Source organism: Hordeum vulgare, chromosome 2H (assembly GCF_904849725.1).
Source record: "Hordeum vulgare subsp. vulgare chromosome 2H, MorexV3_pseudomolecules_assembly, whole genome shotgun sequence".
Taxonomy (NCBI): Eukaryota; Viridiplantae; Streptophyta; class Magnoliopsida; order Poales; family Poaceae; genus Hordeum; species Hordeum vulgare.
In genome coordinates, this window is record NC_058519.1 from 563,905,373 (window position 1) to 563,933,284 (window position 27,912).

The following is a 27,912-nucleotide window of genomic DNA, read 5'->3' on the forward strand; positions in this document are numbered from 1 at the left end:
ACGTGCTCCTTGATCTCCATCACCAAAGCACCGGCACGATCTTCTTGTCACCGGCGCCACACCATGATCTCCATCAACGTGTCGCCATCGGGGTTGTCGTGCTACTCATGCTATTACTACTAAAGCTACATCCTAGCAAAATAGTAAACGCATCTGCAAGCACAAACATTAGTATAAAGACAACCCTATGGCTCCTGCCGGTTGCCGTACCATCGACGTGCAAGTCGATATTATCTATTACAACATGATCATCTCATACATCCAATATATCACATCACATCGTTGGCCATATCACATCACAAGCATACCCTGCAAAAACAAGTTAGACGTCCTCTAATTTTGTTGTTGCATGTTTTACGTGGTGACCATGGGTATCTAGTAGGATCGCATCTTACTTACTCAAACACCACAACGGAGATATATGAGTTGCTATTTAACCTCATCCAAGGACCTCCTCGGTCAAATCCGATTCAACTAAAGTTGGAGAAACTGACACCCGCCAGTCATCTTTGAGCAACGGATTTACTCGTAGCGATGAAACCAGTCTCTCGTAAGCGTACGAGTAATGTCGGTCCGAGCCGCTTCGATCCAACAATACCGCGGAATCAAGAAAAGACTAAGGAGGGCAGCAAAACGCACATCACCGCCCACAAAAACTTTTGTGTTCTACTCGAGAAGACATCTACGCATGAACCTGGCTCTGATACCACTGTTGGGGAACGTCGCATGGGAAACAAAAAATTTCCTACGCGCAAAAGACCTATCATGGTGATGTCCATCTACGAGAGGGGATGTGTGATCTACGTACCCTTGTAGACCGTACAGCAGAAGCGTTAGTGAACGCGGTTGATGTAGTGGAACTTCCTCACGTCCCTCGATCCGCCCCGCGAACCGTCCCGCGATCAGTCCCACGATCTAGTGCCGAACGGACGGCACCTCCACGTTCAGCATACGTACAGCTCGACGATGATCTCTGCCTTCTTGATCCAGCAAGAGAGACGGAGAGGTAGAAGAGTTCTCCGGCAGCGTGACGGCGCTCCGGAGGTTGGTGGTGATCTTATCTCAGCAGGGCTCCGCCCGAGCTCCGCAGAAACGCGATCTAGAGGAAAAATCGTGGAGGTATCTGGTCGGGCTGCCGTGGAAAAGTCGTCTCAAATCAGCCCTAAAACCTCCGTATATATAGGGGGAAGAGGGGGAGCCTTGCCTTGGGGTCCAAGGACCCTCAAGGGCTTCGGCCGAGCCAAGGGGGGCAACCCTCCCCTTCCAAACCGAGTCCAACTAGGTTTGGAAGGAGGAGTCCTTCCCCCTTTTCCCACCTCCTCTTTTTTTTCTCTTTGATTTTCTTCCTATGGCGCATAGGGGCCTTCTTGGGCTGTCCCACCAGCCCACTAAGGTCTGTTGCGCTACCCCCAAGGCCTATGGGCTTCTCCGGGGTGGGTTGCCCCCCCCCCCCCCGGTGAACTCCCGGAATGTTGGGGAACGTCGCATTGGGAAACAAATATTTTCCTACGCGCACGAAGACCTATCATGGTGATGTCCATCTACGAGAGGGGATGAGTGATCTACGTACCCTTGTAGACCGTACAGCAGAAGCGTTAGTGAACGCGGTTGATGTAGTGGAACGTCCTCACGTCCCTCGATCCGCCCCGCGAACAATCCCGCGATCAGTCCCAAGATCTAGTACCGAACGGACGGCACCTCCGCGTTCAGCACACGTACAGCTCGACGATGATCTCGGCCTTCTTGATCCAGCAAAAGAGACGGAGAGGTAGAAGAGTTCTCCGGCAGCGTGACGGCGCTCCGGAGGTTGGTGATGACCTTGTCTCAGCAGGGCTCCGCCCGAGCTCCGCAGAAACGCGATCTAGAGGAAAAACCGTGGAGGTATGTGGTCGGGCTGCCGTGGAAAAGTCGTCTCAAATCAGCCCTAAAACCTCCGTATATATAGGTGGGAGGGAGGGGACATTGCCTTGGGGCTCAAGGAGCCCCAAGGGGGTCGGCCGAGTCCAAGGGGGAAGGCTCCCCCCCCCCAAACCGAGTTGGACTTGGTTTGGTGGGTGGGAGTCCTTCCTTCCCTTCCCACCTCCTCTTTTTTTTCTTTTCTCTTTGATTTTCTTTCCTAGGCGCATAGGGCCCTTTTGGGCTATACCACCAGCCCACTAAGGGCTGGTGCGCCACCCTCAAGGCCTATGGGCTTCCTCGGGGTGGGTTGCCCCCCCCCCCCCAGGTGAACTTCCGGATCCCATTCGTCATTCCCGGTACATTCCCGATAACTCCGAAAACCTTCCGGTAATCAAATGAGGTCATCCTGTATATCAATCTTCGTTTCCGGACCATTCCGGAAACCCTCGTGATGTCCGTGATCCCATCCGGGACTCCGAACAACATTCGGTAACCAACCATATAACTCAAATATGCATAAAACAACGTTGAACCTTAAGTGTGCAGACCCTGCGGGTTTGAGAACTATGTAGACATGACCCGAGAGACTCCTCGGTCAATATCCAATAGCGGGACCTGGATGCCCATATTGGATCCTACATATTCTACGAAGATCTTTATCGTTTGAACCTCAGTGCCAAGGATTCATATAATCCCGTATGTCATTCCCTTTGTCCTTCGGTATGTTACTTGCCCGAGATTCGGTCGTCAGTATCCGCATACCTATTTCAATCTCGTTTATCGGCAAGTCTCTTTACTCGTTCCGTAATACAAGATCCTGTAACTTACACTAAGTTACATTGCTTGCAAGGCTTGTGTGTGATGTTGTATTACCGAGTGGGCCCCGAGATACCTCTCCGTCACACGGAGTGACAAATCCCAGTCTTGATCCATACTAACTCAACTAACACCTTCGGAGATACCTGTAGAGCATCTTTATAGTCACCCAGTTACGTTGCGACGTTTGATACACACAAAGCATTCCTCCGGTGTCAGTGAGTTATATGATCTCATGGTCATAGGAATAAATACTTGACACGCAGAAAACAGTAGCAACAAAATGACACGATCAACATGCTACGTCTATTAGTTTGGGTCTAGTCCATCACGTGATTCTCCTAATGACGTGGTCCAGTTATCAAGCAACAACACTTTGTTCATAATCAGAAGACACTGACTATCTTTGATCAACTGGCTAGCCAACTAGAGGCTTGCTATGGACGGTGTTTTGTCTATGTATCCACACATGTAAATGAGTCTTCATTCAATACAATTATAGCATGGATAATAAACGATTATCTTGATACAGGAATTATAATAATAACTATATTTATTATTGCCTCTAGGGCATAATTCCAACAGTCTCCCACTTGCACTAGAGTCAATAATCTAGCCCTCACATCATCATGCGAATTACATTGTTATAAATCTAACACCCATACAGTTCTGGTGTTGATCATGCTTTGGCCGTGGAAGAGGTTTAGTCAGCGGGTCTGCTACATTCAGATCCGTGTGCACTTTGCATATATTTACATCCTCTCCCTCAACGTAGTCGCGGATGAGGTTGAAGCGTCGTTTGATGTGTTTGGTCTTCTTGTGAAACCGTGGTTCCTTTGCTAAGGCAATGGCACCCGTGCTGTCACAGAACAAGGTTATTGGATTCAGTGCGCTTGGCACCACTCCAAAATCCGTCATGAACTGCTTCATCTAGACACCCTCCTTAGCCGCCTCCGAGGCAGCCATGTACTCCGCTTCACATGTAGAATCTGCTACGACGCTTTGCTTGGAACTGCACCAGCTTACCGCACCCCAATTAAGAATAAATACGTATCCGGTTTGCGACTTAGAGTCGTCCGGATCTGTGTCAAAGCTTGCATCGACGTAACCTTTTACGGCGAGCTCTTCGTCACCTCCATACACGAGAAACATCTCCTTAGTCCTTTTCAGGTACTTCAGGATATTCTTGACCGCTGTCCAATGATCCACTCCTGGGTTACTCTGGAACCTACCCGCCATACTTATGGCCAGGCTAACATCCGGTCTAGTGCATAGCATTGCATACATGATAGAACCTATGGCTGAAGCATAGGGGACGGAGCGCATATGCTCTCTATCTTCATCAGTTGCTGGGCACTGAGTCTTACTCAATCTCGTACCTTGTAAAACTGGCAAGAACCCTTTCTTGGACTGTTCCATTTTGAACCTCTTCAAAACTTTATCAAGGTATGTGCTTTGTGAAAGTCCTATCAGGCGTTTTGATCTATCCCTATAGATCTTAATGCCTAGAATGTAAGCAGCTTCTCCTAGGTCCTTCATAGAGAAACTTTTATTCAAGTAATCCTTTATGCTCTCCAAAAACTCCACGTTGTTTCCAATCAGCAATATGTCATCCACATATAATATTAGAAACGCCACAGAGCTCCCACTCACTTTCTTGTAAATACAAGATTCTCCAACCACTTGTATAAACCCAAATGCTTTGATCACCTCATCAAAGCGTTTGTTCCAACTCCGAGATGCTTGCACCAGTCCATAAATGGATCGCTGGAGCTTGCGCACCTTGTTAGCATTCTTAGGATCGACAAAACCTTGCATCATATACAATTCTTCCTTAAGGAAACCGTTAAGGAATGTCGTTTTGACATCCATCTGCCAAATCTCATAATCGAAAAATGCAGCTATTGCTAACATGATTCTGACGGACTTAAGCATCACTACGGGTGAGAATGTCTCATCGTAGTCAACTCCTTGAACTTGTGAAAAACCCTTTGCCACAAGTCGAGCTTTATAAACGGTCACATTGCCGTCAGCGTCCGTCTTCCTCTTAAAGATCCATTTGTTCTGAATAGCCTTGCGGCCCTCAGGTAGTACCTCCAAAGTCCACACTTTGTTCTCATACATGGATCCTATCTCGGACTTCATGGCTTCTAGCCATTTGTTGGAATCTGGGCCCACCATTGCTTCTTCATAATTTGCACGTTCATTGTTGTCTAACAACATGATTGATAAGACGGGATTACCGTACCACTCTGGAGCAGCACGTGGTCTCGTCGACCTGCGTGGTTCGACAGAAACTTGAACCGTAGTTTCATGATCATCATCATTAACTTCCTCCTCAACCGGCGTCGCAACCACAGAGGTTTCCCCTTGCCTTGCGCCACCATCCAGAGGGATGAGAGGTTTGACAACCTCGTCAAGTTCTATCTTCCTCCCACTCAATTCTCTCGAGAGAAACTCCTTCTCGAGAAAAGCTCCGTTTTTAGCAACAAACACTTTGCCCTTGGATTTGAGATAGAAGGTGTACCCAACTGTCTCTTTTGGGTAACCTATGAAGACGCACTTTTCCGCTTTGGGTTCCAGCTTTTCAGGCTGAAGCTTTTTGACATAAGCATCACATCCCCAAACTTTAAGAAACGACAACTTTGGCCTTTTGCCATACCACAGTTCGTATGGTGTCGTCTCAACGGATTTTGATGGTGCCCTATTTAAAGTGAATGCAGCTGTTTCTAATGCATAACCCCAAAATGATAATGGCAAATCGGTAAGAGACATCATAGATCGCACCATCTCTAATAAAGTACGATCACAACGTTCGGACACACCATTACGCTGTGGTGTTCCAGGCGGTGTCAACTGTGAAACAATTCCACATTGTCTTAAGTGAGCACCAAACTCGAAACTCAGATATTCACCCCCACGATCAGACCGTAGGAACTTGATCTTCTTGTTACGATGATTTTCCACTTCACTCTGAAATTGCTTGAACTTTTCAAATGTTTCAGACTTGTGCTTCATCAAGTAGACATAACCATATCTACTCAAATCGTCAGTGAAGGTGAGAAAATAACGATATCCGCCGCGCGCCTCTACGCTCATCGGACCACACACATCGGTATGTATGATTTCCAACAAGTCACTTGCACGCTCCATAGTTCCGGAGAATGGAGTCTTAGTCATCTTGCCCATGAGGCATGGTTCGCACGTGTCAAGTGAATCAAAGTCAAGTGACTCCAAAAGTCCATCAGCATGGAGTTTCTTCATGCGCTTTACACCAATATGACCTAAGCGGCAGTGCCACAAAAATATGGCGCTATCATTGTTAACTCTAACTCTTTTGGTCTCAATGTTATGTATATGTGTATCGCTATAAATATTCAATATGAACAATCCTCTCACATTAGGTGCATGACCATAAAAGATGTTACTCATAGAAATAGAACAACCATTATTCTCTGACTTAAAAGAGTAACCGTCTCGCAATAAACAAGATCCAGATATAATGTTCATGCTCAACGCAGGCACAAAATAAAAATGATTTAAGTTCATCACTAATCCTGATGGTAACTGAAGTGAAACTGTGCCGACGGCGATTGCATCAACCTTGGAACCATTTCCTACGCGCATCGCCACTTCATCTTTCGCCAGCCTTCGTCTATTCCGCAGTTCCTGTTTCGAGTTGCAAATATGAGCAACAGAACCGGTATCGAATACCCAGGCACTACTACGAGAGCCGGTTAAGTACACATCAATAACATGTATATCAAATATACCTGATTTTTCTTTGGTCGCCTTCTTATCAGCCAGATACTTGGGGCAGTTGCGCTTCTAGTGACCCATACCCTTGCAATAGTAGCACTCTGTTTCAGGCTTAGGTCCAGCTTTGGGTTTCTTCGTCGGATTGGCAACAGGCTTGCTGCTCTTCCTTGAATTACCCTTCTTGCCTTTCCCGTTTCTCTTGAAACTAGTGGTCTTATTCACCATCAACGCTTGATGTTCTTTACGGAGTTCAGACTCTGCGACTTTCAGCATCGCAAACAACTCGCCGGGTGACTTGTTCATCCCTTGCATATTGTAGTTCAACACAAAGCCTTTATAGCTTGGCGGCAGTGATTGAAGGATTCTGTCAGTGATAGCCTCTTGCGGGAGTTCAATCCCCAGCTCAGCTAGACGGTTTGAGTACCCAGACATTTTGAGCACATGTTCACTGACAGACGAGTTCTCCTTCATCTTGCAAGCATAGAATTTATCGGAGGTCTCATACCTCTCGATCCGGGCGTTCTTCTGAAAGATAAACTTCAACTCCTGGAACATCTCAAATGCTCCATGACGCTCAAAGCGACGTTGAAGTCCTGGTTCTAAGCCATACAAGACTGCACATTAAACTACTGAGTAGTCCTCCTTACGTGCTAACCAAGCGTTCTTAACATCCTGATCAGCCGTAGCGGGTGGTCCATCTCCTAGCGCAGCATTAAGGACATAATCCTTCTTCCCAACTTGTAAGATTAGCTTAAGATTACGAGCCCAGTCTACAAAGTTGCTTCCATCATCTTTCAACTTAGCTTTCTCTAGGAACGTATTAAAATTCAGGGTGACTGTCGCATGAGCCATGATCTACAACACAAATATATTCAAAGTGGACTTAGACTATGTTCAAGATAATTAGAGTTTAACTTAATCAAATTATTTGCTAAACTCCCACTCAAAAAGTACATCTCTCTAGTCATTTGAGTGGTTCATGATCCACTTACACTAGCTCAAGTCCGATCATCACGTGAGTTGAGTATAGTTTCAGTGGTAAGCATCCCTATGCTAATCATATCATCTATATGATTCATGATCGACCTTTCGGTCTCATGTGTTCCGAGGCCATGTCTGCACATGCTAGGCTCGTCAAGCTTAACCCGAGTGTTCCGCGTGTGCAACTGTTTTGCACCCGTTGTATGTGAACGTTGAGTCTATCACACCCGATCATCACGTGGTGTCTCGAAACGACGAACTGTAGCAACGGTGCATAGTCGGGGAGAACACAATTTCGTCTTGAAATTTTAGTGAGAGATCACCTCATAATGCTACCGTCGTTCTAATCAAAATAAGGTGCATAAAAGGATTAACATCACATGCAATTCACAAGTGACATGATATGGCCATCATCACGTGCTTCTTGATCTCCATCACCAAAGCACCGGCACGATCTTCTTGTCACCGGCGCCACACCATGATCTCCATCAACGTGTTGCCATCGGGGTTCTCGTGCTACTCATGCTATTACTACTAAAGCTACATCCTAGCAAAATAGTAAACGCATCTGCAAGCACAAACTTTAGTAAAAAGACAACCCTATGGCTCCTGCCGGTTGCCGTACCATCGACGTGCAAGTCGATATTTTCTATTACAACATGATCATCTCATACATCCAATATATCACATCACATCATTGGCCATATCACATCACAAGCATACCCTGCAAAAACAAGTTAGACGTCCTCTAATTTGTTGTTGCATGTTTTACGTGGTGACCAAGGGTATCTAGTAGGATCGCATCTTACTTACGCAAACACCACAACGGAGATATATGAGTTCTATTTAACCTCATCCAAGGACCTCCTCGGTCAAATCCGATTCAACTAAAGTTGGAGAAACCGACACTTGCCAGTCATCTTTGAGCAACGGGGTTACTCGTAGCGATGAAACCAGTCTCTCGTAAGCGTACGAGTAATGTCGGTCCAAGCCGCTTCAATCCAACAATACCGCGGAATCAAGAAAAGACTAAGGAGGGCAGCAAAACGCACATCCCCGCCCCCAAAAACTTTTGTGTTCTACTCGAGAAGACATCTACGCATGAATCTAGCTCATGATGCCACTGTTGGGGAACGTCGCATTGGGAAACAAAAATTTTCCTACGCGCACGAAGACCTATCATGGTGATGTCCCTCTACGAGAGGGGATGAGTGATCTACGTACCCTTGTAGACCGTACAGCAGAAGCGTTAGTGAACGCGGTTGATGTAGTGGAACGTCCTCACGTCCCTCGATCCACCCCGCGAACAATCCCGCGATCAGTCCCACGATCTAGTACCGAACGGACGGCACCTCCGCGTTCAGCACACGTACAGCTCGACGATGATCTCGGCCTTCTTGATCCAGCAAGAGAGACGGAGAGGTAGAAGAGTTCTCCGGCAGCGTGACGGCGCTCCGGAGGTTGGTGATGACCTTGTCTCAGCAGGGCTCCGCCCGAGCTCCGCAGAAACGCGATCTAGAGGAAAAACCGTGGAGGTATGTGGTCGGGCTGCCATGGAAAAGTCGTCTCAAATCAGCCCTAAAACCTCCGTATATATAGGTGGGAGGGAGGGGACCTTGCCTTGGGGCTCAAGGAGCCCCAAGGGAGTCGGCCGAGTCCAAGGGGGAAGGCTCCCCCCCCAAACCGAGTTGGACTTGGTTTGGTGGGTGGGAGTCCTTCCTTCCCTTCCCTTCCCACCTCCTCTTTTTTTTCTCTTTGATTTTCTTTCCTAGGCGCATAGGGCCCTTTTGGGCTGTCCCAACAGCCCACTAAGAGCTGGTGCGCCACCCTCAAGGCCTATGGGCTTCCCCGGGGTGGGTTGCCCCCCACCCCCCGGTGAACTTCCGGAACCCATTCGTCATTCCCGGTACATTCCCGGTAACTCCGAAAACCTTACGGTAATCAAATGAGGTCATCCTATATATCAATCTTCGTTTCCGGACCATTCCGGAAACCCTCGTGACGTTCGTGATCTCATCCGGGACTCCGAACAACATTCGGTAACCAACCGTATAACTCAAATACGCATAAAACAACGTCGAACCTTAAGTGTGCAGACCCTGCGGGTTCGAGAACTATGTAGACATGACCCGAGAGACTCCTCGGTCAATATCCAATAGCGGGACCTGGATGCCCATATTGGATCCTACATATTCTACGAAGATCTTTATCGTTTGAACCTCAGTGCCAAGGATTCTTATAATCCCGTATGTCATTCCCTTTGTCCTTCGGTATGTTACTTGCCCGAGATTCGATCGTCAGTATCCGCATACCTATTTCAATCTCGTTTACCGGCAAGTCTCTTTACTCGTTCCGTAATACAAGATCCCGCAACTTACACTAAGTTACATTGCTTGCAAGGCTTGTGTGTGATGTTGTATTACCGAGTGGGCCCCGAGATACCTCTCCGTCACACGGAGTGACAAATCCCAGTCTTGATCCATACTAACTCAACTAACACCTTCGGAGATACCTGTAGAGCATCTTTATAGTCACCCAGTTACGTTGCGACGTTTGATACACACAAAGCATTCCTCCGGTGTCAGTGAGTTATATGATCTCATGGTCATAGGAATAAATACTTGACACGCAGAAAACAATAGCAACAAAATGACACGATCAACATGCTACGTCTATTAGTTTGGGTCTAGTCAATCACGTGATTCTCCTAATGACGTGATCCAGTTATCAAGCAACTACACTTTGTTCATAATCAGAAGACACTGACTATCTTTGATCAACTGGCTAGCCAACTAGAGGCTTGCTAGGGACGGTGTTTTGTCTATGTATCCACACATGTAAATGAGTCTTCATTCAATACAATTATAGCATGGATAATAAACGATTATCTTGATACAGGAATTATAATAATAACTATATTTATTATTGCCTCTACGGCATAATTCCAACACGGAACGCATTCGTCATTCCCGGTACATTCCCGGTAACTCTGAAAACCTTCCGGTAATCAAATGAGGTCATCCTATATATCAATCTTCGTTTTCGGACCATTCCGGACACCCTCGTGACGTCCGTGATCTCATCCGGGACTCCGAACAACATTCGGTAACCAACCATATAACTAAAATACGCATAAAACAACGTCGAACCTTAAGTGTGCAGACCCTGCGGGTTCGAGAACTATGTAGACATGACCCGAGAGACTCCTCGGTCAATATCCAATAGCGGGACCTAGATGCCCATATTGGATCCTACATATTCTATGAAGATCTTATCGTTTGAACCTCAGTGCCAAGGATTCATATAATCCCGTATGTCATTCCCTTTGTCCTTCGGTATGTTACTTGCCCGAGATTCGATCGTGAGTATCCGCATACCTATTTTAATCTGTTTACCGGCAAGTCTCTTTACTCGTTCTGTAATACAAGATCCTGTAACTTACACTAAGTCACATTGCTTGCAAGGCTTGTGTGTGATGTTGTATTACCGAATGGGCCCCGAGATACCTCTCCGTCACACAAAGTGACAAATCCCAGTCTCGATCCATACTAACTCAACGAACACCTTCGGAGATACCTGTAGAGCATCTTTATAGTCACCCAGTTACATTGCGACGTTTGATACACACAAAGTATTCCTCTGGTGTCAGTGAGTTATATGATCTCATGGTCATAGGAACAAATACTTGACACGCAGAAAACAGTAGCAACAAAATGACACGATCAACATTCTACGTCTATTAGTTTGGGTCTAGTCCATCACATGATTCTCCTAATGATGTGATCCCGTTATCAAGCAACAACACTTGCCTATGGTCAGGAAACCTTGACCATCTTTGATCAACGAGCTAGTCAACTAGAGGCTTACTAGGGACAGTGTTTTGTCTATGTATCCACACATGCACTGTGTTTCCAATCAATACAATTATAGCATGGATAATAAACGATTATCATGAACTAAGAAATATAATAATAACTAATTTATTATTGCCTCTAGGGCATATTTCCAACATATTGACCATCAATACTTGATGTTCTTTTTGGATTTCTGACTCAACGACTTTCAGCATCGCAAACAGCTCAGCGAGTGACTTATTCATCCCTTGCATGTTGTAGTTCAACAAAAAGCCTTTATAGCTAGGTGGCAGTGATTGAAGAACTCTGTTAGTGATAGTCTGTAGAGGGAGAGCAATTCCGAGCTCAGCTATACGATTAGAGTACCCAGACATTCTGAGCACATGTTTATCGATAGACCCGTTCTTTAACGCTTCCGCTTAGCGATCTACAAGGGTATGTAGATAAAATCTCTCCTCTCGTAGATGTGCATCTCCTAGATTGATCTTGGTGAGCTTAGGAATTTTTTTGTTTCCCATGCAACGTTTCCAAATAGGTAGGGCGCGCCCTACAGGCTTGTGGCCCCCTCGTTGGTACACCACTCAAGAGGCCGTGTCGAAGTATTGTGGACAATGGAATCATCTTATCACACGATGGCCTAGTGATGCACAAATCACCGAGCAACTAAGTTCATTTGGCCGGATATGCATAATTGTGTTGATCACTATCCGGATATGCATAGTTTTGTTGACCACTAGTTGGATATGCATAAGTTTATAAATCATTAGTCAGACATGCATAATTTTGTAGCCATATATGCATAGTATTGTTGATCACTGGAAGCACATGCACAATTTATGTAGATCACTAGCCGGATTGCATAGTATTGTTGGTCACTTGTTGGATATGCATGGTTCTGTTGATCACTAGTCGGATATGCATAGTTTTGTTGGTCACTTGACAGATGTGCATACTTTTATATCTGAATATCTATGTATAGTTGCACGGCTGGATATGCATTGTTGACAATGACTTATTTTAAAGCCTTCTCATGCATGTACGGAGTTGAAGAAGTTGGAGAAGAAAAACTTCACCGTCCTGCATTATTGGTTGAAGTTGAATGGACAACCGAAGTGGAACCTATACATAGACAAAACAGCCGCCCAAGCCATCGAGGAAGAAACTAGCGACCCAATCGACCCAACAAAAGAACCATCGAAGAAGGTTAGAAGATGGTTTCGGGGAAACAAGTGGGGTGAGGAGAGGGGGAAGCGAGAAGGTGCAATGGCCAAGATGATGGAGAGGTTCAGGGACACCTTGTCGAAGAAGGAGGCGTACCTCAAGTGCTCAGACATGAAGGAGAAAAAAAGGTGAAGAAGTTCAAATTGTTGATGGAGGCGATCGAGAAGAAGCTCAAGCTCGAAGGAAAAAGGGCCATGATCGAAGAGAGGAAGACAATGCTCGAGGAGAAGAAGGCGATGCTCGTAGAAAAGAAGGTGAAGATCATAGCCGATGCGGAGGACGCTAAGATGTTCATGAATTTGGAGTCTTTGGATGCCTAACCAAGAATGGCCGTGCAAAGCCGCCCACTACAAGATGTTGCAGCGACAGAAAGATGAGTTGGAGGCGGCGGACAAGGACAAGGAGGAGGCGGCGGACAAGGACAAGGAGGAGGCGACGGAGGTTGCCTACATGACAACGACGATGTCTTGAGTGTGGAGGCTCGGATTGTCGTCCCTTAGGACTGGAAATCTATTTTTTTACACTGACTACCGAACCGATATTATTTTTGATCGATCATGTAAAAACGAAGCATACTTGCCTCTTTTTGATTGTGATTAGACATGTGATACCGCACTGGTTTGATCCAACGTACGCTACGAATCAGACTTTAGTTTAATTACAAATTGTCTGTTACTTGCGGACATATACAGGCTAGCTTTAAACGACTGGCTCCCGCATCATTGTTTGTGTACTGGTCCCCTAATCCATGGGTTGGTCCTCCGATGCATGGACAGATGCATGAATCAATTTACAGGTCAACATTGAAGATGCCCTTATGACTGTAAATGGCAGTTGCTCAAATCTCAGCGATCGAGCAAATTCATGTATACGAACTGAGTGAGGAGCACCGTTGAATTGACTTCACCATTATTCAAAGCTGACCAAAACGGGCCGGGCTTGGCATGCCGTCCCGTTGGCATGCTAGCATGACACGTGACACACCAGGGTTGACATGCTCTAATCGGGTCATGCTAGACATGCGGTATGCCTTGGGCCGTGTTTGGGTTGTTAGGCTGAGCATGCGAGCCGGCACGACACGCCCCGTTTATTTTTAATTTTTTATTTTATTATATATATATATAACCTAATACGAGCCTAGTAGATAAAAGTCTTAAAAAATAGTCTAGCTGGCCAAACAACTAGAAGGTCATCGTGCGTGGCGTGCTCGGCACGCCACGAGCCGACTCGATTAGCATAAGGGACATGCCTGGTCCGCAAAAGTTGCACACATGGTCCGTCGTGTCACGACCATGGAGGTCGTGTTGTGCGGGGCCGATCCGTTTGTCCAGCTCTATATATCTATCTAAATATAAATATCCCTAAAATAGTTCAGGCGTGCAACAAGGTACTAGTCCTTGCTACAGATCTTCACGTCGATTCCATATGCCTCGCGTATGATTCATCTGAAGTGATGGCGAACATCCAAACATTTGCTCTGTGTCGATGTGCTGCTATTCTCCGTGAAATAAGCAACCGCCGGGATCGTTTCGAGAACTTAAGTTTATCCATGAAAAACGGAAGCACAATGACGAAGCTCATTTTTTGGTAAATGGTGCTACTTCACTTTTCTTCAGGTGCCAGGCGTGGCTTGCTGTCTTGTCCGATATCATCTTTTTTATAAACATTGTTTAATAGAGGTGTACAGTTTTTTTTAGAAAAATGTGTAAATATCTCTGAAAATATTCTTAAGTGTAAGGCTTGTTTAAAACTGCTCCATTTCATCAAAAATAGCTTCATTTTATCAAATTCACTTCGGAACAGTTTCATACAAAAACTATAACACTATCAAAATAATGTTTGGTTTTCATCTAGCTTCAGCTTTAAGAATAAAAAATTTAATGAAAAAAAAATCTTTTTGATTGGTTGAGGGAGGAAAAATGAAAGGTATCCACTTAGTAGTTGGAGTGATAGGTAAATTTTCTTCAACTTCAGCTTCTATAATTTTTTGAAACATCCTCTTAAGAACTTTATAAAACTTTAAAGTTATACCTAGATTTTAGTTTTTTTACGAAACAGCATATCCTAAAGCTATCTTTTTTGATTTGTTTTTTCTGAAGCGGTTTTAAGGAGGATAGGAGTCAGTCCGCTTGACACTTAGTCAGATCAGCAGGACCATACACTTAGTCAGATCAGCAGGACCATACCTGACATCGCCGATCATCCGCCGCGCGCAGGCGCGTTGCAGCGCCGCTCGAGATGGACGCGCAGCTCGCCGTCCAGGGCGAGCGCGCCGCAGCGTCGTGTCGCTGGGCTCCGTCGTGGGGCTCCCGGAGAAGGGGTCGCTACAGACGGAGAGGTCGTGGGTCGCCCCGAGCGGCCCGTGAGGGGCGATATCTGACCCGAGCTGCAATGGAACCAACGGCTGTTCCCGAGGTACGCACGTCTGAGTATATTTCGTACTAATTGCAAAAAAGAGTATATTTCGTACTACTGACAATCTTTTCAGTAAAATTTTGGTAATGAATTTAGAAACTATTAGCCTGATGTTTTCTGTTCTTATACGCAGCATTGCAAGCGAATTTAGATAAATACACATTGCTGCAACTTCTGTCACACTATTCACACACACACTTTGGGGAGAAAATTAAGTTGCAACCTAGCAAATCCATCGCTTTGTACATAGTTTCATACAGTATATACTTAGATCGTACACTGGCTCATAGCTCCCAGGATGTTCTTACTAACATGACAAATGTAAATTTCACAGATGGTTGGCATCAATCTGAATCTTTGATTCATAGCTGTAACTTCTCCTCTTCCCTGAAGATTCTACGATAATGTTGAGATGAAAACATCCACCTTGTCGTTCATCCCTCTTGACAGAAACTTCATGCAGATTGGAGGTTTCACCTTGGCAAGAGCAAGCACTGACTGAGGCAGAACCCACAGTCCATCACCGCAAATCAAGCCGGAAGCAACTGCAGGTGCAAATGTTTCCGATTTGGCTCTGTCCAGCCTTTGCCAGACAAAAAGGATCACTGTCCCGATGAACATGTCGATGGCGAAATACGATCCTAGATAGAATGGGATTGCCATCGCCATTGGGATTGGTATGAAATTTGATACCTTCTTGGGGACAAGATCTCTTATCAAGTTGACAACGATTGCTCCAACAAAGAATATGTAGCAGAGGGTAAGACAGTTTTTTGGTAGCGATGAGAAGCCATCGACACCTAGTATTGCCATGCTGCGGAAGATGGCAGCATTTGGTGCAGGGTACTCACTTCCACTGATCCCAATATCATCAAAGGCCTTGTAAAAAAGCCAGAAAACACAGGGAGCAATGACACAGCCCATTGCAGTGCCTATGACTTGGCTGATGAACATTGACCTTGGTGAGGCCAGTGTCAGGTATCCTGTTTTGAAGTCCTGCATCAGATCAGCAGCAGTAGAAACAATGCTCATCATCACACCACAGGCAGCCAGACCCGCAAGAACACCTCCATTTGAAGCACCTGTCCATGCACCGAAAGCAAAGATTGCGAGCTTCCCATAAGTTGTAACAAGAGACCAATCAGTGAGGCCAGTTCCATAGGCATTGCAGAAGGCAAGTATCGGTGCTACGATATAGGCTACCAATATTTGGTACCACTTCAGCTGAGGGAATATCTGCGGGACAGTGCCAATAGATACGGCGGCAACAGCAGCATAGCCTCCATATGCAATGTACCAGGGGATTTGATCCTTTAGAAAAAGTTCATTGCGTCGCTCCTCATCATATGAGATAGCTGCAGTACCGTTACTTGGTTCATCATCAGAGATTGGAAGTGTACTAGCGTTACTCTTCTTGAGTTGAGATCTTAATGACCAGGCTGTGAGAATGAGCATCTTGAGAAAGTTATAGAGGCCATCACCGAGAATCAAGGCAACGGCTATGAACACCTGTAATACCAATTGGAATTTAGTAGAAGAATGGATAACTCAGGCTTCAAGAACGAGCATTTTCTTACCCGGTAACCTTGCATTCCGTGAAGACTACTATCAGCAAGATCGGCAGCGAACCAAATACCCCTTTTCTTGGCTATGAGAGGCCACATTATTCCCCATGACAGGATGCCTCCAAGGAGAACAGATATGTTGACAATATGTGGGCAAATCATCCCCACTCCGACATAGGTAGGAGAGAAGTCAAAGTAAAACCTTGAAAAAGGGAAGTTTGATTAAGGAGAATGTTGAAAGGTGTGCTCTGCAGATTTGAACAGAGCTTCAAATTCAGGATACGCAAAGATATGGCTAATTAACAAAACAATGTGCATTCTACTGGTTAGAGGTGTCCCTCGTTTCCGTAAGGCCCAGGTTCGATTTCGGCTGCTTTATCAAAAAACACCCTGTAAATATTAATGCAAGCACAAGCGGTCCAAGATACGCCGACGTGGCGGCCACGTCGACAGTTTTCTCTCTCTCCCATGCCGGTTTTGGCCTTAATTGATCAAATAAACGAGTTTCTGTCCTAAATCAACCACTTTCTGAGTTGTTAGCCTAAACTGTGCAACGAGTTTAAGTTAATGGACTAATAACGCATTTCACTCTGAGAGAAATTTGACTGGAGACGTCCTTTGCAGGGTACAAGCTTTACCTGTTGTTGTAAGCTTGCAGCCCTAATGATGGGAATTGGTTGAATCCACAAGTATCGGTGGCTGTGTAGAACCACTGAAAGAAACCCCAAAAGAAACTGAGAATGAAGAATAAGCCCAGTTTCTTTACTTGCTTCCTGTAAAACGAGCAAAACTTGTAAACTCATCGTGTGGAGATCTGGCCAGCTCAAAAACCGAAATTGTTGCAGTATTTACACTGCAATCTTGGCACCATGGGGTGTGTGAAAGCCGTTTATGAGGTAGGCCGTTGCAGTGCCACTTGGATAGGTCAGCTTGTAGTCAATGATCATGATCTGAACAGTGTTATTTTGGTTAAATGGTATGTACATGATTGCTTGAGAAAACAAACATCGGAACATAGAATAATTTTACCTTCCTCAGAGGTACAAGACCAAAGAGCCCAATGAAGCTGACAAGAAGGAGGAAGCCAATTATCCATCCAAGATGGGGATTCTTGATATTTTGAGGGTTGTTTGCCTCTGTTTGCTGGGAAGCGATTCTATCACTCATGGCCAACAGGTAGTTACCAAAGCCACCTGAAAGAGGTGGATGAGTAATGAGTCGATCGTGAAACATGGATCCTGAGCTAGTGCTTTAATAAAATTTAACACTTTGCTAATATCATTTTTTTTAAATCTAACAAGCTTGACATGTATTCATGTGGAAATATCTAACAAGCTTTGCAATTTGTTTATTGTAGGCAATTTGCAAAAAGAAAAAGGAGTCTGTAATCTGTCAAGTTGCTTGAAGGGATGACTAAGTATGTACGAGCACGCCAGTAATCAAAAAACAATTTTGTTTGTTGTAGGTGGTAACACATAGCAAGAAAAGCTTGAGAGAGTGTTTGGATTCAAGAGACTAAAACTAGTCTCTTTAAGAGGCTAAAGTTCCAAGCACCCCTGACTAAAGAGAGGCTAAAACTAGTTTTGAGGCTAAAATATTTTAGTCAGGGGTACCCCTACTAAAATATGCATTAGTCATCTCTTTCCTTATTTAACTCCCCATGCAAGTTCTGGATTGGAGGGTTTGGAGGATAATAAATGCTCATTAACTTGATTTTAGTCTCTTTAGTACTTGGATCCAAGCATGGGTGAGGCTAGCAAGTTTTAGTCTCACTACTTTTAGTTATGGGACTAATATGTATCCAAGCACCCTCTGAGAATCGTGAAACTCAGAGGGTGCTTGGATCCAAGAGACTAAAACTAGTCTGACTAAAACTAGTCTCTTTAAGAGGCTAAAGTTCCAAGCACCCCTGACTAAAGAGAGGCTAAAACTAGTCTTGAGGCTAAAATCTTTTAGTCAGGGGTACCCCTACTAAAATGTGCATTAGTCCTCTCTCTCTTCATTTAACTCCTCATGCAAGTTCTGGATTGGAGGGTTTGGAGGATAATAAATGCTCATTAACTTGATTTTAGTCTCTTTAGGCCTTCCGTAATGCATCGTCTCTTAGCGTGGTATCCTAGGTACCGTTGCATTATAAGATACAACCATCCTAATGCATGGTTTCTTAAGTGTTGTATCTTAGTGGGCTAGTATTTAATGAATTTGGCCTCATGCATGTATTTGATTGGTCTAATCATATTTTTTGCCTATGATCTCGTGCAAGAGCCGTATACTAAATAAGATACGGCACCACTCTCTTTCTTCAATTAATATGGTGCCACATCAGCAATATGCCTATGATACCGTGTCAAGATACAAGCATTAGGAAAGGCCTTAGTACTTGGATCCAAGCATGAATGGGGCTAGCAAATTTTAGTCTCACTACTTTTAATCATGAGACTAAAACGTATCCAAGCACCCTCTCATGGATGTGCTGCCACGAGAGCATACCGCTGAAGGAGATGCCGTAGGCGGCGACGACGCAGGTCTGGATGACGGTGTTCTCCTGCCTGGTGAAGGGCTGCCGGAGGAGGCCGACCTTCTCCATGGCGGCCGTCCAGAGGCGGATGAAGAAGAAGCTGAGGAGGCCGGCGGAGACGTTGAGGGAGGGGATGATGCCGACGGTGAGGTTGAGCTTCATGACGATGACGCTGAACATGGTGGCCAAGAAGAAGCTCGCCACGAAGGCTCGCACCGTGAGCTGCTCTCGCCACGACGGCACGCGCTGGTCCACGAACGCGCGCTCCACGGACGCCGCCTCGTCCTCCTCAGCAGCAGCGACGGCGCCCCCGCCGCCCTCCCCGTCGCCGCGCGGCTTGTTCCGCCGCCGGAGCTCGCTCGCCTCCACCATCTCTACGTCGTCGGCCGCGGCCGCGTTCGAGCCGGTGGTGTGCCGCATAGCGGTGGCCATTTGGTTGGCCGGTGGATGCACCACGGACGCTACCTTTGTAGCTCAAGGTGGCCAGGCGGAGGTGGACGCCGGAGGAGACCAGAGCTTTGGTTTATATGCAGGGCAGCAGGGGTGCATCCACAGTTCCACTGAGATGACAACAACGGCCGGCCAGGACAAGGATGGCCTGCGTGACCGTCGACTCGACGGCTTCTGGTTTGACTTCGTTTGTAAACATGGGCATGTGCATCTAGGCCCTGTTCGGCTCGTGGGTTCACAAAACAGAGAAAAAGAAACATGCATATGTATGGAATGGAGTGCAAATTAAAACTTACAAAAAGAGGAATGAAAAACTTTATGGGATGTTCTGAACAAAGGGAAAAAAATACTCCTATTTGGAATCTGCACACTTCTCTAGGAAATAGAACTAGCCGTGTGACCTATTCTCGTTTTTTACAAGCCTACAAATCTGAAGTAGAAATATTTTTTAGGAGAAGAAATCAACAAGTACTAGTAAATTTTTAGGAGAATAAATCAAAAAGATTTGGATGCTTACCTTCTAGGGAGATTTCTTGATGTCCTTGTGTGAATGAATGGGGGAGATGAGGAGGTGGAGGAGTGTGGATTCGCCAGCCGACAATGCTCCGCTGATTCTCTATGTAGATTTCGCGTCAAATTAGTCTACGGTTCCTTCTTCTCCATGGAGGGGGGGGGGGTGCTCAGAGATAGGAGACGGGAGTGCTGAAAGAGAGAGGAGCAGCTGGGACTCTATTTCCTCTGTCTTTTCATTAAATCTGCCTAGATTTTTTGTTTCCCGTGAAAATTGCTGGAAAGTTGCCTTTCCTAAGGAAAGTGTAGCTCTCTTTCCTTTGTCCCGAACGCCTCGAAAGGAAAATATCCACATGTAAGGAAAGTTGTACGATTCCTCCAAAAAAAACCTTCATCCCGAACAGGGCCCTAGTGTATAGTTTTTCCGCACTCGACATAGTTGGCATCTGCTATTATCGATGTGTCTGCTTAAGACGGCTTGTTTTTCCTGTATAAGGCCTTGTAAATCCAAGACGCTTAGGGAAGGCTCTTGGAGATATAAATCGGGCGTTTTCTAAGAACCGATGCTTATTTGTAGAGGGTAGACTCTTAATTAGGCACATCTTCTGTACAAATAAGCACCGGTGGTTAAGAAAAGCTAAATATTTCTCTAAGTACCTTGCATTGTACAAGGCCTAAACAACATTTTTGTCGATCTATAGCAAGATTTCGATACATATGGTGAATTTACTAATCTTGGAGCTCCTAGACTCGAGTCCGTAATAGGCATTGCGTAAGTTAGGCCATCTCCAAAATGGACCCTCGAACCGTTCGGAATACATGATCTTGACGTGTTTAGCCATTCGACATGACCTATGTTAGTTTGTCGAACGGTCCGAACATGTCGGTTTGTCGAACGGTTTGAACATACATTTTTCAGCAAACGCAAGACAAACTCGGGGAGGGGAGCTATGCGGGAGTTTGGACAACAATCACGTAGGACTCCGATACCGCCAGCCCACTAGAAACCCCTGTCCGACAACTGTTCGGTGAATTGCCCGACTACTGTTCGGTGAATTGCCCGAGTTTAAATTTTTTGTCCCTTCTTGTTTGAAGCAATGGATTTGGATATGGAGTACATATAAGATTAGCGTCCGACCAGGAGGAGTACATGGAAGAGACGACAATGATGCAGCCATGCAAGAGGTGCTCGCAGACACAGAGCGTGTGGAGGATCATGTTCTTAATTTCAAGGGTCATCGAGTGCTCAACCGCAATTGAGCGCGCGACCATTTGAGGCTCATGGATGATTACTTTGCCCTTGATGCCCTCTTGACTGATAGTTTTCGTCGGTGCTTCTGGATGCGAAGAAATTCCTTCGATCGGCTCTACCATGGTGTTCGGTCCTTTGATGACTACTTCATCTTAAAGAAAGACGTCATGGGAAGGGTTGGTTTCTCTGGTTATTAGAAGTGCAAGGCCGCACCGCGGATGCTTGCATATGGCAGAGTCGCTGATTCGTGGGATGAGTACCTACGAATGTCCGGGAGCACACGTGGAGACGCGGTGGTCAGGTTTGCAACTGTCGTGGTCGAGGTGTTTGGACCTTAATACCTGAGAGAACTAATTGTGGAAGGCACTCGAAGGCTCTTGGCAATGTAGTTAGAAAGGGGGTGGCCAAGTTTGCTCGGATCTCTTGACTGCATGCATTGGAAATAGAAGAACTGTCTGAAGGCTTTACAAGTGCAATATCAGGGACATCTTAAGAAGCCCAACCATCATTCTTGAAGCAGTTGCATCACATAATATTTGGATTTAGAATGCTTTCTTTGGCATGCTTGGGGCTCACAATGACATCAATGTGTTGCAACTATCACCATTGTTTGCGAGGCTGACTCAAGGAAAAGCTCCTCCTTGCCACTATACTATCAATTATTGGGCATGAGTACAACATGGACTACTATCTACTTGACAGTATATATCCTCTGTGGGGTACCTTTATTAACACCATCTCTAACCTAGTTAGCCAAAACAAATCTCACTTTTCCTAAAGACAACAAGCAACTATGAAGGGCCACAAGCCAAGAGCGAAAAGAGAAGAGAAACAAAGAGATAGATCCAATCTCGGAGGGGCTCCTGCCCTCCGGGAGCCATGGCGTCCATGGATCAGACGGGAAACCCTCCTCCCACCTATGGAGGAGGCCAAGGAGGAAGAAGAAGAAGGAGGGGGGGCTCTCTCCCCCTCTCTCCCGGTGGCGCTGGAGCGCCGCCGGGGCAACCATCGTGACGACGATCTACACCAACAACTTCGCCGTCGTCACCACCAACTCCCCCCTCTATGGAGTGGTCTAAACTCTCTTCTCCCCGCGGTAATCTCTACTTAAACATGGTTCTTAATGCTATATATATTACCAATAATGTGTGGCTATTCTATGATGTTTGAGTAGATTTATTTTCTCCTATGGGTTAATTGTGGTATGATGTTATTCATATTAGTTGTATGTTGATATGGTGTTGTACTAAGGTGCCCTCCATGAGGCGCACACGTGAGTGAATCCCGCTGGAGGGTTTGCAATATGTTCATAATTCGCTTATAGTGGGTGGCTAGAATTACAGAAGCTTACACCCGAGTAAGGGGATTGTTTGCGGATGGGAGTGATGTTTAATGTTATGGTTAGGTTTTACCTTAAAAATCTTTAGTAGTTGCAGATGCTTTTTAGAGTTCCAATCATAAGTGCATATGATCGAAGTACGAAAAGTGTGTTAGCCTATACCTCTCCCTCATTGCATATGATAAGTATCTGTCATGTTATATTCAATTGCCTATGAACAATCTTTCTCTTGCGTTACACAAAAAAAGCTTTATACTAAACAACTAACTAAATTAATATTTATCTAAAACAATACCTAAATTTTATTTTCGTGTTCTTTATTACCTTGCAAACCTATCTATTACACCTACTAAGTACTTCTAGTTTCCTTCCCGCAAAGTAGTTTCATACTTGTTCTAGGTAAAGTAAGCGTTAGCGTGTGTAGAGTTGTATCGGTGGTCAATAGAACTTGAGAGAATATAAATTATACCTTTAGCTGCTTGTTGGGTTCGACACTCTTACTTTTTAAAAAAGGCTACAAACAATCGCCTACACTTATGGGTTATCAGTGGACTACTTACACATCATCATGGAGCCAGCATGGTTGATGTAGACGGCCTCCATGATTGATTCCCCCTCTGGGAGGGCACCGGAAAAGGTCTCTAGATGGCCTCTCGTCAGAACATAGACTTGCAGCATTGATTTTTTTCGGGTGGCTCTCTGTTGGTTTCCCGATTTTAAATAATTTATGAAGGTGGAATTAGGTCATATGGAGCCACGAGGGGCCCACAAGGCATTAGGGCGTTCCCTGTTGCCTTACCGTCTCCTCGTGTGTCCTCTGGTCTCCTTCCAAAGCTTCAAGGGTCCCTTTTGTCGAGAAAAAAATTGTCAAAATGTTTCGTAGCGTCTGGACTTTGTTTGGTGTTGTTTTCCAGGAAAACCAAAAACAAGCAGAAAACAGAAACTGACACTAGACACTGTGTTAATAGGTTAGAATGATATAAAATAGCATATAATTACATATAAAATATCCAAGATTGATAACATAATTGCATGGAACAATCAAAAATATGAGTACGTTGGAGACGTATCACATAACACAAATTTAAATTAGTTTGTTCAAACGAAATAAAAAAGAACAGACAAACTTTTTTTCCCTCTCCCTCTATTTCGTCCATAATACTCTCCCAATTCATGTCCCCTGGGCCGTAGCCGCCGGAGTCAGGGTCGTTAGACAGAAGCTAGATCGGTTCCTCTCTCTGTTACCCCCTCCGGGATGACCCGACGTCGTCCTCGTCGGTAGCCCCTTCTAGTGTAGCTCGACCCGCCGGTGCTCCTCGAAGACGAGCTCCAGATGCATTCGACCAAACTCGCCCATGTACTCTTCACCGCTACGTGCCGCCTCCAGCCGCTCGAAAGCCTCCCGGTTGTCCCGCAACTCGCGGCGGGAGACCAATTGAGCATCGATGACAATGACCGTCGGGACCTCGCAGCTGATGATGTGAAAGATAATCTTCGCCCGACTGTCATAGAGGGCCATCACCTTCTTGTCATACACCCTCACCAGCAGCTCCAACGACTAGAAGGAGCACAACAAATACTAGCTACTCGTGTCAATGTCCTTTATTTCGTACACCCATGTCACCCATGGTCGTTGGCACACGCCGTTGTACTTATTCTTTGTTCGTTGGCGGCAGCAAGTCGACTTAGGAGCACGCACGCGCGGGGGGGGGGGGGGGGGGGGGAGGAGGGGGGGGTATGGATGTACACTTCTAATGAGCGGTAACGACCTCCGATGGCTAGATCTGGCCATTTTGGGCCGGTTTCGGTTGATTGGAAGCATGGGATGAGTTGTATGTTGGCTATAATGCGGACAAGGGATTTTGGGTGGATATGAGCATCGCAGTGCAAGCGAGGGAGAGAGGGGCAACACGAGGTGGGGCGGGGTCGAAGAAGTGGCATCGCTCGAGTAAATAAGGGGCAATTGTGGTGATGAAAATTATTTTCGCTCTTCTAAAGCAGATAAGGGATCGACTACATGAAGTTTAACCCCACAAACCGAATTTTCACTTCTCAACCAGTTTTGAAGGACCGGATAGAGATGCACCTAGGTCACTGATAATGTTTGGGATGACAGTAAAATAGTGAATTTGGGCCCAATTCATATTTCTTTTTTATTGAAACAATTATCCTAGCTCGGCCTACTCGCGAGGGATCAGGGATACTTTCAGCAAGAAATATATCGAAGAGTTAGCAATGGTTTAGCCAAAATCTAAGTTTATCAGAAGCTTGTCTAAAATTCCCGAAAAAATAGCCGTTTATGATTATATGTTGGTAATAATCCAACACTTCTTCTTTGTGGTATTCCACCTCTTGCCTCCTTCTGGTCCAAAAATGAAATCCTTAGCAATAGTTGAGAATGTCTTATCAATGGCATTTTCATTTACAGGGGATCTAGGCATAATTTCCAACCAAGGTGCTGAGACCACATCTCTCGTCATGCAAATCGTACTTAAGATTTCAAAAAAGAGTTTTGGGAAATTAAGTTTAGGCTACAGACTAGGTGCAAGGCTCTCAATACCTAAAAAAATACCAAGTTTGGAGTTAAATTACGAGGAAATTGCTAGAGTTTCTGTTGACGCCGGCTCCAGCCAGCCGGCCGGGCCGTCCCGCTTCCGGCTACCTGTGCGCCAAATTTTGTATCAACACCTTCTCTCTGTCCCCGAGATACCGTAAGGGCTAATCCGTTAAGATCCCCGATCCCAGCTAATAGTCTGCAAAGCAATGCCGTCAAGGAGCCTTCTTGCCACTAGAATCAAAGGGATCTTTCAAGAGATTAGTAGTACCAGTTAATACGCATCAATCATCAAGCGACCACTCGCTATCAGTTAGCTGCGTAGCTTACGTGCTTTCACACCCTGGCCGCATTTGCGTTTGCATTAGCATTTGCATTTGCAAGCTAGCTCGTGGCAGTTCACATGGAAAGAGAGCCAAAATAAGATAAAATCGAGGAGGCCGCACGTACTGAAACATAGCTGTTTCATTACGGCTGAGCAGTATCCAAGCATTCCATCACGAGTCAAGTATGGCGTACGATAGGCCCTGCGGATCCCGCTCCTACTCCTCCAGCGAAAACGGCTTGGGTCATCTGGAGAACGGGTATCTTCTTGGCGGAGATCCCGTCATGCTAGCTAGTAATCCGTCAGGGCATCCCGATCGTATCAGCTGGTCAAAGTCGTGGGAATGAGAGGAATCTTGGCATGCAGGCGCAAGAGATGAACACATTTATACGCATCGATTTTTGGGGGATAGCTCGCTATCAGTAGCCAAAGTTTCCATATCCGCTGCTTTCACATGCTGCGCGCGTGCTGCGCAGTTCACACATGGAAAGAGCCAAGCCAAAAAAACTCTACAAACCGCGCTCCAAAATGGCTGGTTTCCCTTGATACGAGTGCTGCTACTACTACTGCTACTAGTGGTATACTAGCATCCAAGTGGAGCCGAGGGTTTGATCGGGGGTCAACTATGGTAGCGGCTGTGCGCGTTTCTCTGCTCCTGTTTTATGCTGCTCTGCTCGGGCCAGCGAATGCGGCTTGAACTGACCGTTGGATTATCCAGAGAACACGCATGCGATGTACAGTATGTATATGTACACAAGGCCCGCCGTAGCAATCGACAGCTGCAATCGGACAAGCGTTGGAACTTCAGTTTGACTTTGCCTGAGAATTCTGACGACGAAAACCATGCCAAATTGTGTGCTGATTTACAGAGGGAGCTTTTTTTTTTTTCGAAGAACAGGGAGATTTTATTAAACTGTAACAGACTTACAATCCTCAGCAACCAGCATAGTGATACATGGAGGTGGTCTACCCAACCAAATGCAGTGCTATCACCACTACGACCAAAGTTCGCTAAGCAATGTGCAACTCTATTTTGTTCACGACTAATCTTAAGGAAAGAAACCTCCCTATTCAAAAGTAAACTCTTAATTTCTATCACCAGGACACCATAAGGTGATCTATCGTAATTACCAGTAGCATTCATCTTTAGAGCCACAGCAGAATCGGATTGCAGCACCACAGGTAATGAAGCATGAATGAAAGCCAGTTGTAGCCCTTCTTTTATTGCTTGTAGCTCCGCCTCAAGTGCATCGTTGCATTGGAACAATTTACGGTAAGACGCAAAGATGACATCCCCTTTGTTATCCCTCAGGATCATCCCCGAACCGGCAGTGCCATCATCAAGGTTGAAAGAGCCATCGGTAGATAAGCCCACCATATTAGCTCCCGGGGCCGGCCACTTCTTAGCCACAGTACTCATGGATGATGGTTTTGGAGGGATTAGCTCCATCACTGGAGATTTGCCTTTCACCATATCCTCAACGCTCAGAGATATGTTCTTGTAAGAATTATAGTAGCTTGCAAGGAAAGAACAAGAGATATCAAGCGGGGTACCGGTTTGCCGTGGAAAACTTCATTCTGTAAGTACCATGTCCTCCATAGGACCATAACAATTCTGCTGCGAATAGACTCCGGTGCCTCCACCAGCAAATGAAACAACCATTCCTTACCAGTACATGTGATGTCCATACGAGGAGGTAATGGCCAGACTGTCTGCATTGAGTCCCATAACATCGCGGCGTTCGGGCAAACCAGAAGAGCATGAAATGATGATTCCACATCACGTTCACATAAAATGCATGTAGGCTGGGTAGTCATATGTCGCCGATGCATCTCTGCCGAAGTTGGGAGGGATCCAGAGATCACCTGCCACGCGAAGTGGCGCATCTTTGGGGGAGCTTCGATTTTCCATATTAACTTCCACATAGACCGATCACCCGTGGGAGCAGAAGAGGATGCGCCAGGACTGAGCTGGTTCCAGCATGCGGTCATAGCAAGGTGATAAGCAGATTTAACTGAAAAATTACCAGATTTATCCCATGGCCAAGCAATACAATCATCAATTTGGCGCGCCGAAGTACGGATCTTCAGAATGGATGCCACATCCACCTGACAGAAGAATTGTTGCAAAAGCTCGGTCTTCCAATTCCCATGAACATCGAGGAAATCCTTAACCTTAGTGAGGCGACAGGTTCTTTTTGGCAGAATAGGCGTGAAAGGAGGCCCTCGTGGGATCCACGGGTCTCTCCATACCCGAATGTGTTCACCATTCCCAACCCTCCATAGCATACCTTTTTTGACTAGGGCAAGCCCATGTTCTATGCCCTTCCATACCGCCGAAGAATTACATGGAAACACCGTATCCACAAGGTTGCCATTGGGATAATATTTCGCCTTTAGGAGTCGAGCACATAGGGAGTCCGGAGTAGTGAGGAGCCGCGAAGCCTTCTTAGC

The 27,912-nt window shown here is 45.7% G+C and overlaps 1 protein-coding gene across 1 annotated transcript; it reads right to left on the reverse strand.

Moving 5' to 3' along the window:
- Positions 1–15,047: 15,047 nt before the first annotated feature.
- Positions 15,048–19,603, reverse strand: LOC123427283 (probable metal-nicotianamine transporter YSL13). Its single transcript, XM_045111290.1, has 6 exons — positions 19,001–19,603; positions 17,540–17,703; positions 17,363–17,460; positions 17,149–17,283; positions 16,523–16,712; positions 15,048–16,454 (listed from the first exon to the last, which is right to left on the reverse strand). The coding sequence occupies exons 1-6, from the start codon at positions 19,458–19,460 to the stop codon at positions 15,342–15,344; spliced, it is 2,160 nt and encodes a 719-aa protein (XP_044967225.1). The 5' UTR covers positions 19,461–19,603; the 3' UTR covers positions 15,048–15,341.
- Between the last annotated feature and the right edge of the window lie 8,309 nt (positions 19,604–27,912).

Excerpts from the sequence above, each read along its gene's own strand:
- LOC123427283 (XM_045111290.1), bottom strand. The coding sequence starts at position 19,460 with ATGGCCACCGCTATGCGGCACACCACCGGCTCGAACGCGGCCGCGGCC. Across the intron at positions 17,284-17,362 it reads CATGGTGCCAAGATTGCAGT|GAAGCAAGTAAAGAAACTGG; the intron begins GTAAATACTGCA and ends CTCGTTTTACAG. Across the intron at positions 16,455-16,522 it reads ACGGAATGCAAGGTTACCGG|GTGTTCATAGCCGTTGCCTT; the intron begins GTAAGAAAATGC and ends TTGGTATTACAG.